The following is a 13,132-nucleotide window of genomic DNA, read 5'->3' on the forward strand; positions in this document are numbered from 1 at the left end:
GAAATGATAAGCTTGCCATGACTAAGTTTTAGGAAGCTCAACCAGGCTCCTACACAACACCATTTTCTTTTCAAGGTATTCACAAACCAACATTATATACATAGCATGAAAGAGCCATCTATCTGGTACTTTAAATTTCTACAAAAGGATTAAAAAAAATAAGTCAGCAGTATGAAAAAAAATAAGTCAGCAGTATGAAAAAAAAAAGTCATAGGTTCAACTGAAACCTTACAAAACCCCACTCTAACTTTTGAGTCTTCATAAAATTGATATCATGATAGTCAACGTGAGTGATGCACTTGTGCTCACATGAAGAAAAATCCCAAACAATACCACACAAGTGGCCTCCACCACGTCAACTCATATTACAACAGATGAAGGTGTTCATAACACAATGCAAATGAATAAATACATTTTGGGTACCCCTAAATACATTTGGGTACCCCTAAATACCACAAAAACTATCATTTTAAGGGGAAAAAAGTATAAACAAAGATAAAGCTCTACTTAAACTTTTCTAGGAGGTTGTCTCAACCCACCAGGTATCTAAACAATATAATCCAAAATTAAATTACAAAGGACAGACAATTTGGTATCAGTCCAACTGAACGGACCTAATGCTGAAGAATAACCTAAAACAGCAGTCCACCACCTCAGGCATCAATTTGTTCCCTGATAAAATGTTCACTGTCAAATAGACACCATCATTTCCCATACTACTAAAAATGCGTAGTGCAGACAGGCCTTGTGATCGTTTTTCATTTTTATGATTACTGTATTTGCTATATTGACGGTTGGCTTGAGAATGATTAGACTTCATTAATAAGAAAAATATGAGAAATATGGTACACTGGTGTTCTCATTGTTTTTATAACAACTTTCATAAAGGGAGATTGATAAAAGACAAGCACATTTGAGCACAATTTGAACAAGAGGATAGAACTGAAGCACAAAGGGGACAGTGCTTTATTGTGGAGTCAGTGAGGCAGGGGCTCAGATGAAACTGAAATACATAGTTCAAGATTTAAACTCAACATGACCTCAGTCAGTGGGAAACAAACCATATGGTGCCCCAAGGCTATTCCTGTAGGAAGGTATGTTTTGGGGAAATAAACCACAGAGCTATAAGATTAAAAAAGACAGCCTGTGGCAATATCTATTTGGTTGCCATCAGAAAACAATGATAGCATTTATCAATGCTTAATCATGCCAGTCACCATATTAAACACTGTGTGTGTCTTACATTTACTCCTCACAACTGGGGTATTATCTTCACCTACAGATGAGAAACAGAGGGCTCGGAGAGAACAGTTATGATCGCAAAACTAGGAAGCATCTGAGCCAGGTCTCAAATCCATGACTACCTGACCCCAAAACCTGTGCTCTTACCCAGATAGTTTAACTTTTCTGTTTCATATTCCTAAGGACAGTGGACATTTTCTAGTATGAACAATTCAATCAGTTTGACTGAATTTTTTTCTGACATCTGACTCCCAGAGCTTATAGGATAAACCCTATGTCCGCATCATGAACCTTATAAAGCAGGAGGTGATGAAAGCATCCACATCCTACTCTAAGCCACCTTAAACTCGAAGAAACAAATGCCTCAAGCAAGCTGTACTATTTGTCCAGAAGTACCACCTATCAATTCATGCTTTGTCTTTACATAGGCATGTAACTCTAAATTACGACTAAGAAACTTTGAATAGGTGATAAATAACAAGAAAAATAAGGCATACAAACTCCTAAGGTTTTTAAAAGCAAGTTTAACAAAGAACAGCATGTAATATATTTAAAATCCATGGTGATGCTCTCAGACAATGTGAGAGCCCTTAAGATAAACTTGGGAAACTTAGATAAGAGATTAAAATAAAAGGGACCCCGTAGATCAGGGCCAGGATTCTCATGGATTCACTCTACTGTGAAGCTACCACATGAAATACTCATCCACATGCAAAAGGACGAAACTGAACCACGATCTCACACAATAAACAAAAATCAACTCAAAATGATTTAAAGCCTTGAATGTTAAGAAATGCTCACAATTACTTGAGCTCTCACAGAATAAACTCCCACTCTTCTAAACTTTCCTTTTTATGTCTAATTCTGAAATAGAGTTGAAGAGGGATATGGAAATCTCAGCAACCCAGGCATGTGAAAAGCATTACAAAATCGAATTTAGAGAGTGACCAAAAGAAACAGGAATTTCTGTGGTAAAGAATCTCCTTTTCCCCCTATGATCCAGTAATAACACTACTGGGCATTTACCCAAAAAATACAAAAACACTAATTTAAAAGGATACATGCACCCCTACATTTATTGCAGCATTATTTACAATAGCCAAAATATGGAAGCAGCCCAAGTGTCCATCAACTGATGAATGAATAAGATGATATGGTATAGGGGCGCCTGGGTGGCTCAGTCAGTTAAGCACGTCCAACTCTTGATTTTGGCTCAGGTTATGATTTCATCATCCTGGGATCCTGCCCGGCATCCAGCTTCCCACTCTTCGGGGAGTCTGCTTTGCACTCGCTTGCTCTCTGTCTCTCTCTCTCTAAAATAAAGAAATAAATCTTTAAAAGAGAAGACATGGCATATATATTCAATAGAATATTACTCAGTCATAAAAAGAATGAAATCTTACCATTTGCAACAACATGGATGGAGCTAGAGTATAATGCTAAGCAAAGTAAGTCAGAGAAAGACAAATACCATATGATCTCACTCGTATGTGGAATTTAAGAAACAAAACAAAATGGAATACTAGTCAGCCATCAAAAAAATGAAATCTTGCCATTTGCAACAACGTGGATGGAACTAGAGGGTATTATGCTGAGTGAAATAAGTCAATCAGAGAAAGACAATTATCATATGATCTCACTCATATGCGGAATTTAAGAAACAAAACAGAGGATCATAGGGGAAGAGAGGAAAAAATAAAACAAGATGAAACCAGAGAGGGAGACAAACCATAAGAGACTCTTAATCTTAGGAAACAAACTGAGGGTTGCTGGAGGGGAGGGAGCTGGGGAGGATGGGGTCACTGGGTGATGGACATTAAGGAGGGCATGTGATGTAATGAGCACTGGGTTTTACAGAAGACAGATGAATCACTGACCTCTACCTCTGAAACCAATAATACATTATATGTTAATTGAATTTAAATTTTTTTAAATGGAAAAAAAAAAGGAGCAAAGGTTAAAAAAAAGAGAGGCAAACCAAGAAACAGACTCTTAACTACAGAGAACAAACTGATGGTTACCAGGAGGGAGGTGGAGGGGAGATGGGGGAAATAAGTGATGGGGATTAAAGAGTACACTCATCATGATGAAATAAAGTGATTTAAAAAGTAAATAAAATAAAATGAACTTAAAAAAACAACTCTCCTTTTCCACAAGTTCTTTAAAAAGAGAAGGGGACTAGGTTCTCATGTCTGGTATGAGTCCACTGTAGTCCTGTTAGGACCAAAGGATTAGGGAAAGGATCCTGCTGAGACTGTGATGGCCCCAAGATCCCATCACCTGCATTCAATCTGCTGGCCATCAGCTCAGGCATTATTTCTTAAGATGCGCCTATGCCAAGGCTAACCCACCCATTCTGTAAGTTGTAGTTTATGAAGCTAGGGTTTCTTTTGTCACCCTTCTTAGGTATGAAAGGTCTAGGGAAAGGATTCTGTTCCCCTCTATCCTCACCCGTCAGTAAAACTTTGGCACGAGTCATACTAAACACAAAGTTTAAAGGCTAATTTGGAAAACCAGGTAACAGGACGTGAAGGAAGCTAGAGAAAACCATTAAGACTGGGTTTCCCCTCCTTTGGGAAGTCCATTAGCCTTTATATAGAATCCTTAAAAACTCTGTAAACAAAAAGAGAATATGGATTTGTCCCAAAGTTATTCAGAAGTTGAATTTAAATTGAGCAATTTAACAAAATTCAGTTTTTAGACTTAACTTCTTTACACCCTGATAGGTGCAAAAGAATGTACCTCCAATTTTTTCCTTTTTTTGGGAAGGAGAGGGTATAGGAGCATCCATGTGTTTATAATAGCATGTCTTAATACTGAGAGTATAAAAAGTAAAAGTACTTAAACAATTTCACTCAGAAAACTTAACAATTTGGTCTTCACATTGTCTATTTGGGTTAGATGCTGTTAACTGCTAATGACTTCCTAGTCAGCAAATACTCCATTTGGCTCATTTAACACTTGACTCAGCTAACAAACAAAAAGCATGTGGCCCAAATTTCCTTTGGGTGCATCCTGCATAGTTGTGCCCAACAGTGACAGCTGCACGCAGTGTAATTGCTAAGCACCCAGAAGTACCTTGATGGCTTCTCCAGTGGAGAGCAATTTGCTTTACAAAGTGAGCCTGTGACACTCATGGAAGAGATTCTAGTCCCTTGTGCAATCAGGCCATACAACATCTAAAGCAATCTACAAACAGCCCTATTTGTGTTTTTAAAGCAGTCTACTAACCCATTGGGTCTTATACCCCCAATCAGGCTAGTACGGTGTCTGTCACAGCAAAAGCCCATCTCTGAGGCTAGTAAGTCTTCTTAATTAAAAAAAGCTGAACCACAAATGGACTGCTCATTGATCACAGCTAAGCTTATTGGAATGTTCTTGTCATTCTGTCTTCTTTTGCACATAGATATATAAGAAGCAATATACCATACAGATATTTGAGAAGGAATAATAGCTGGCTCCCTATTATTCTAACATTCCAATTCTTAATTTAGGCAAATATGGTATCTCTGATTCTGGATAGTTGTTAGAAAAAGAGATTCTGATTATAATCAACTTTTCTTTACAGTGAATTTGTAAACAGTGTAATATTTTCCATGGGCTAAAAGTGTTTTGGATATCTAAAAAGAGTTATAGAAGTATGTCCAGTCTAATTGCCCTATCTCATCCACCTTTGCCTCTAAGAGCAACACAATGTTTTTCCCTATGGCAAGATGGATAACCTAAAAAACAGGGCTCTATTTACAAGACAGTGAGAAAAATATTTGTAATCAGAACAATACTCAAAAATCTACAAGTTAAAATCCCCATATTATAAGAACCCAAGAGGAGAAGAGGCCGCATACATTGTATTATTCAAATGGCAGTGTATTCACATTAAAAGTATAGATAAGTACACATGTTTGGTATCAGGTAATGACACTAGATTCTGATGGAAACCTTTCAGATTCATTTTAAATTTAATCCTGTTTCATGTTTAGAAATAAAGTAACACTGGAAGTTTATCTTCAAAATGTACAATGCAGAAGGAAGTCTACATAAAATAGGCCATGACAACTGTCAAGACTTTATACTAAAAATGGTGGCCCAAATAGGGTAAATCCACCTTAGAAAATCAAGAAACTACTTTTTTAAAACTCAGGGACTTGTCTACCTGACCATAAGTCAAAATGTTACCCTATGAAATACAATATATAATGGCAGTTCTCTAACTTCAGGGAGGCTCAGGAACCACCTGGATGCTTGGAGAAAATTAGAGAAACTATGTAACCTGTCCCCAGAAATACGCACACAAAACTTCAAATATAGTAAGAGGCTCATACATCTTCTGAAAGTAAAGAAATCCAAGCTAGATGGACGTTACCTGGTTACACAGTGACACACAAGTCAGGTGAAGTTCTAAGTTCTTCAATAAACATTTTGGGTTACTTTATACAAACTACCTTTAATGATGGACATAATTATATGAATTTCCCATAAGAATTAGTCGGCATCCATAAAAATCCTTGGAAATGTCAGGTTCAGCAAGAATAACTAAGTATCCCAAAATGCTCTTTTCCTAACTTAAAAAAGCTCTAGTCATCACCAAGACTAAAGTTCCTAACATACAAAGAGATGAAGAATCCTACGCATATGAGACATTCAAAATAGGGATGTTCTTAAATGCAAAAAGGCTTCCCAGACTCTCATATATGAAATGAAAATACTTTTTACAGTTAAATTAGGAATTTCTTAAATTTTAACATTAAATATCATATAATATAGCACATATTTTACATGTTATCAGGGTACAAACAACATCTTGTGAAAACTGAAATAAACAAATCTTTAAGTTAGACTAACCAATTTACCTGAACTATTTTAGCGATCTCAATAGCTCAAGTTTATATAGCATTTGCTAACTGGATCTTGTAGACTCTCGTTAGGACTTTATTTAGCACTATGCTGTAGTATTACTTCCCCATCAAAAATAAGCTAGATAGAAATTCAGGCTCTTCAGTATGTCTTAACAAGTAGTTTTATAATAAAACTTGACAAAAGTTCAAGTTACTAAATGTGTTAAGATTTTTTAAACTCTGAAGTAGATATGATATTACATAGTGGGGGAAAAAAACTCCCCCAAAGCCCCTGTCCAGGAACAACAAGAAGGACATCAAGATGTTCTAAGCAATTTCCTGAACAGCAGGAAATGAAAGGCTGGAGATGCTGAGTGTCTGATCAGTTTACTTTTTTTGTCTAAATAGGCTTACTCATTATTAACTGATGAAAGATAACACACATGTGATATTAAAAACTAAAATGTAATGGTTCTACTGTCATGATTGTCAGTTAATACTCAAGTAGGAAAAAAGTTCATTTAGTTCCCTAGTTTTTTGAAGGGAAAAAAAATCTATCTCCTGGACCATTTCAGAACTGCATAGCTTTTATTTTACATTATTAACATCAATTGTAGAAGTTGCTTTCCCAAGTCAGACAATTATATCCTCCAAGACAACACTATGCCCAAGTCCGTGCTGATGAAAATTTGTTTTCGGTTATAAAAGGTCATGTTTCTTTCTCATGTCCATAACTCATTCCAGTGATTGGTTTTTTTTTAATTTTTTTATTGTTATGTTAATCCCCATACATTACATCATTAGTTTTAGATGTAGTGTTCCATGATTCATTGTTTGTGCATAACACCCAGTGCTCCATGCAGAACGTGCTCTCCTCAATACCCACACCAGGCTAACCCATCCTCCCACTCCCACTCCCCTCCCCTCTAGAACCCTCAGTTTGTTTTTCAGAGTCCATAGTCTCTCATGGTTCGTCTACCCCTCCGATTCCAATGATTGTTTCAATCACATGAAAATAGAAAATGTGCTGGGGGCCATCTTGGATTTTTTTCTTCCAATGAAGAACTAGCAGACTATTTCTAAGTGTAATTTAACTGAAAGCACTACTTCAACTTCAAATTTATTTTAATGATATGTACAGGAGTTAACAAATTACAATTAAAACGGAATCAGTTAGGTTAATTCCACATAACTTAAAATCATGCAACACTGCATGGTAAAAACAGCTTCATTCATATACAAAAAAGTATCACTTTGAGACTCGTGATAGTATATTGAAATTTTTGACATAAGCTTTTTGCAAAGAGCATTTTATAAAAATTTAAAGACCTGATTAATCAGTTAATGCATTATTAGGAAAGATAATAAACACATTATTAGTAAAGTGAGATTACAAGCAATTAATTTTAAAATTACACCAGGTACAGGGTTGAATGTAGTCCCATGAAATAAATGTTTGGTTAAGAAAATAGTTTTGAAAAAGATCTCATATTGAAGCTATGTATTACTTTTGTCAAGTCAGGTTATATAAATCAATAGTCAAGTTTATTCAGTTAAAGAAAATATGCCTATCCTTTCTTATACTCATAAATAAGTACTTATATAGTTTTTATATACAAGTGAAGAAAACTTCAATGTAAAAAATATACTGCCAATCCACTTATTATGGTTGAAATAGCTCTTTTTATCTACACATTAAATTGCATTGATGAAATACCCAATTTAAATCACATTCAACCAGCATAAATATTTAAGCTGAGTATTGTTGTAAACAATAGAGAAAAACAAATTTTTTTATCTCATCACTTGGGTAACACAATCTACTTCTCAGCTTAGCATGCTATAGAAAGGCCCAACATTTAATTTAATCAAATCCAAAACCCACTAAACTTAGAGTAAACAAAGTGAATGTTTTTCAAAGTGCATAATTTCCAACTCTTCCACTTGTAATATTTATCCAATTCCAGTTCATCAGCAAGAAAATAAAATGTACTTGGCTATAAAAATACTAAGGAATGTTATTGAAAAGGAAAGGCTATTTGGTAGAAGTAACTACAAAAATAATTAGTTTAAATCTTTGTAAAGCTTTAATGCAAGAACATCAGTACACTTTCTTTCCATAAACCTTAAAGCATGATCAATACCAAGATTTTAAATTTCCACCTTTCAAGTACTTGAAAAAGGTTGCAACAAAATGTCTCTTCAAAAATTAAGCAAGAAGAATGATCATGCAGGTGTTAATCTGCTAACATTTGGGGACACTGATATCTGTGTTGGGTCGTCATCTCTGGCTCCACTGGTAGCAAGTACAGGCAAGGAGTCACTCTGAAATGTAGATGTAGGACAACTAGTCATGCCAACATTTTCATCTTCACCCGTGTCTGAATCTGGTGTTGTAACTTCACTGTCCTGAAGTCCCAGGATCTCACAAACTGCTTGTGGCAATTCCTGAATATGCAAAATTAAACACAAAACCATCCTTCACTATACAGGAAAAGTAATCACAAAATAACACTTCTACTTAAGACTACATTGATTCCAGAATCTGAACATTTACTCTAACAGTGTGATTGTTATGTATCTTCTCACACCTTCCTTCTCCACTCCAAATGAAATCCTAACCACTTTTTTCATAAGCAGTTCCATGATCTTCTATTCTAAATTAGTCATTCTCCACCCCACCCTACCACTCCCACAAATGTTAAGTTTTCTTTCTTTCCTTTCTCTCTTCTTTTTCTTTCCTTCCTTCCTTCCCCCCTCCCCTCCCTCCCTTTCTTCTTTCCTTTTTTTCTTTCTTTAAGATTTTATTTATTTATTTGACAGATAGACACAGTGAGAGAGGGAACACAAGCAGGGGGAGTGGGAGAGGGAGAAACAGGCTTCCCACTAAGCAGGGAGTCCGATGCAGGGTTCAATCCCAGGACCCTGGGATCATGACCTGAGCCGAAGGCAGACGCTTAACTGTCTGAGCCACCCAGGCACCCCAAACATATGTTTTCTAATATTTAGCGTTTATTTCATTCTACCTGTTATTATAGAATCTTAGGTATTAAATGAGATCTTATTTACAGCATCTTTCTCCCTTAATGCACAAGGTTCCTTTAAGAAAGAAGTGTCTGACATATTTTGAACAGAATAGCTATCAAATAAATGTTTGTAGAAGTGAACCAAAATAAGTTTTTGGAACCATGAACAAATGACACAAAGACCAAATAGGAACTCTCATAAAATACATCAGAAGAATGATTTGGTTTGAATTCAGATCATAATACATCAAATTTGCCTTGTTTTTAGAAAGAACTAAGAGCCTGACTGATTCAGTTGTAAAGACACAGACTAAATACTATTCATTTAATTATTTCTGATTAGCATCTGTATTTAACATAAGATCCTAGGCTCTATTCAGACTGGATAATACATCAATACTTAAATTCTACAGCCTTGTTAGTTGTTGCAGAGACGTTTTCATTATTTTTGCCATTTTGCTGTCCTACGTTTCTTATCTAGCGTAATTAATTGACTGTTTTCAATTAAGTGCTATAAAATCCATAATGGTAAACAAAATCCTAGCTAATGCTTGGTGCCTGCCTTCAACTTGCTAAAATTGCCATTTATCTTACTTCTACGAAGAAAAATTCTTTCTTGACCTCAACCCACCAAATGCATACAAATAAAAAATCTTACAATTATTTAAAACACTGTATACCTTGCATTTTACCATCTGTAGAGAAATTGCTTCTGCCTTGCATAGTACATCTTCCACATCAATTTTCATGGACAATTCATTGATATGCTAAAATGAATCCATAAAATAAAATGATAATTGAAACTAAAAGCACTATTATATTCTACTATATAAACAATTTATTACCAGTTATATTTCACTGCAGATAAAATCCTTAAAAGTATTCACATACTACAAATAAGCAGGAAATTCAATATATCTTTCAGTTTTAAAGTTAAAGAATAACTAATAAGCTTATGGAACATTAAATCCAGCATCTGTCCCAAGTCTACTATCTCAAAGTTATAAGCAAAAGGCAATTATTTTTTTAGAAAACTAAACTACATAAAAGAGCATTTGCTGAATTTCCTTTTCTTCCTAATTAGCCAGGTAAAAATAACTGGCCAGTATGTAGTCATTGAACTGTCATTCTCAGAGTCAGTTTAGTATTAAGTGTTATTGATACAATTTAAGTTTTATTCAAGGGACTCAATAAAGCTCCAAGGAAATGTTTTGTGTATTGGTACCACCAAACGAAGGAAAGAGCCAAAATATTAAAATCTAAATTAAAGGAATAACTACCTTTAGTATTTCATTAAAGCCATAATGCTTTTCCATTATTTGCTGCTTTTCTGATTCCAGAATAGCACAACAGAGAAGAAGATGGAAATTTTTACATGGCAGTTCAGTCCACATTACCTATAAAAAATAGAACTATTTAGTAAACTATATCAATTCTAAAATATTTTCCTCACAGAAACAATGCTGAACTCTGAATGACTTCTATGCAAAGCAGAAGTTGTCTAGATGGGGTAGACCACTGTTTTTCTAGTTAGGAAATGAGGAGTGGAGAAGTCTTACCTTTACCTACATAGTAACTAATATCTAGTTTAACATTATGTGAATATGATGAATTCCAAATGTGGCCCTTTAGGTAACTACAATGAGCAAATCACTGAGCCTAATTTATATGATAAATGATATTAATTAAGAAGCTTACAACCATGAGTTTAAGGTATAAGTTAGAGGCATTTTCAGTATTTTCCTGACCTTTCAGTTTCTCACTTTTAAATCACCTTCAATCTCTGGAGAAATTTAAAAAAAAAAGCTAAATCGTGGATATAAAAGAAAAAAAAAATTCAGTTAATAGTGCATGGGATCAAAACTACCCAGAGATAGCTCTACATTATATTACATAACACAGAGTATCCCTGATTGTGACAAAAACTGAATCAACTACCCAAAATTTATATCCAAATGTATAAAACATCTGATCAGTAGCTGCACTTCTTAAATAAAGTTAATGACCTCAAATAATAATGTACATAACAATATCTTATCTGGAAAATCTTTAATAAAATCTTTAAAAATATATATATCATATCTGGAAAGCGAAAAAGACCCACATAAACAATACTATTAAAGCACACCTGAAATGTTTTTACTTCTTTCATCAAGAGTAAATCAAATTGAATAATTTTCAGACTAAATCCAATTTTTAATTATAATGTAATTAAGCTCAAAATTTTCATCAGAAATTCAATTTATTTGGTAAACAGATTGAGGATTATTCTAGCTATACAGTAATAATATTCTCAATTCATCCTTTAAAAAAGAAGTTGAGATACTTATTCAACCAAACTGATAAACTTTAAACTGTGATTCCATACAGAGAACAAAATGGTGGTTGTCAAAGGGAGATGGGAAGGTGGGCAAAACTGAAGGGGATTAAGAGGTACAAAATCCCAGTTATAAAATAAACAAGTCATGGGCATGTAAAATACAACACAGGGAACGTGGTAAATAGTATTGTCATAACTTTGTATGGTGATAGATGGTAACTACATGGAGAGCATTTCATGATGTATATAAATGCTGAAGCACTATGTTGTACATCAAACTAATAATACTATATGTCAACTATACTCCAATTTATAAATAAATAAATTCTTTTAAAAAAATACAATGTTGTCAGCAACATATTTAATGGAAAATCAGGATATGATAATTATTGTGCTTTTTTGCTTAATTATTAAACCACTAAGATTAAATTTTATAATGACCCCCAAAATTAATCACATTAAATGAAATAGGATTCCAGCTCAAGAACATATGAGTTTTACTTCTAATTTCAAACAGAAGAAATCATCCCACAAAAAGCAATGATCCTTCAATTAGCACATCACCTTCCCTAATGGTAGCATGGTCACCAGAAGTGTAGGAACCAATTTCCAGCTGTAAAAGCCTCAGAGGACACATGGGTTCCACTATATATGTCTATTTATTATCCAAATGGATTATTCCCCCCTTCCTTCCTTGGGAGAATTTCTGTAACCCCTTGCCTTTATAAAGATAAGGTAGCAATCAGCAATTACACCAACATTTTCTTTTAAAAGCATACTGATCTGTTAACTTAACAATTAACATATTTTAGAAGAAAACAGTAATTTTCTGCTTTAATCAAGTTACCCTGGGTCCAAAATGAATAAAAGGATATACATTCATGAATATCCTCTAGAGCTGGGGACAGGGAAATGGGACTTGGGGTGGAGATATATCTTTAATTCTTTTTCTTGGAAAAAAGAAAAACTAGAAGTAAATATGGCAAAATGTTTACATATGTTAAATATGGATGGTGGGATGTTTGTTTGTTTTTTAATCCACAATTATGTTCCATCTCCTCAACCCCAAGTAATTAGCTAAGGTAATCAGGTCAGAGTCCAAGCTGACTACAAGTGATTAAATGTGGCCTTTCCTATCTTTGGTGTGCCCATTCTGAAAAATAATCATCTCTCACCTCTTCTTGGGAGTAATTTGGCAAAATCTATCAACAGACTTAAAAACTGACTAGTCTTTGATTCAGAGGTATCTAGAAGTTTATTCTAAGGACATATTCAGAGGTATACATGAAAATTGGAGTATTAAGATACTTGCCTTAGTGTTAAATATGATGTTCATTGCAACATTGTTGGTGCAAACAAGCAAAATATCAGAAACTAATTAAATGGTTATATATTCACAAGATGTTTGCTGTATTATTCTTAGTCTTTTTCTCTGCCTTAAAGTTCTTTAAAAAAGCAAAACACAAATCAGCTCCCTCCCAATACTTCAGACTACAAAGTGCCATCTCACCTGACTGTGTGTCAAAACTTCCTTGAACTCTATACAAATCTATACCAGAATGTGGAAGAGCCTCACATAAAGTCAAGCCTCCCAAGGAAAGAAAACAATTATGAATCATCTAGAGAAGTGGTTCTAGGAAACCCAGTGGCCCCAAATCACATGAGGATTGAGATTTATAAAAAATGCTCCAAAGACCAAATATTCAAGA

General features: G+C 34.5%; 1 protein-coding gene across 3 annotated transcripts in view; it reads right to left on the bottom strand.

Annotated features, from left to right (window-relative positions):
• Positions 1-7,184: 7,184 nt before the first annotated feature.
• TBC1D15 (TBC1 domain family member 15) overlaps positions 7,185-13,132 on the bottom strand; it is an 86,619-nt gene continuing 80,671 nt past the window's right edge. For all 3 annotated transcript variants that reach the window (XM_035002124.1, XM_035002122.1, XM_035002123.1), the window contains exons 15-17: positions 10,384-10,500; positions 9,784-9,870; positions 7,185-8,525 (exon numbers count right to left, since the gene is read on the bottom strand). In XM_035002124.1, the coding sequence (XP_034858015.1) occupies positions 8,304-8,525; positions 9,784-9,870; positions 10,384-10,500 (426 nt within the window). In that variant the 3' untranslated portion in view covers positions 7,185-8,303. The remainder of the gene's footprint in view (positions 8,526-9,783; positions 9,871-10,383; positions 10,501-13,132) is intronic.

This window comes from Mirounga leonina, unplaced genomic scaffold (assembly GCF_011800145.1).
Source record: "Mirounga leonina isolate KUSES-001 unplaced genomic scaffold, KU_Mleo_1.0 Mir_126, whole genome shotgun sequence".
Classification (NCBI taxonomy): domain Eukaryota; kingdom Metazoa; phylum Chordata; class Mammalia; order Carnivora; family Phocidae; genus Mirounga; species Mirounga leonina.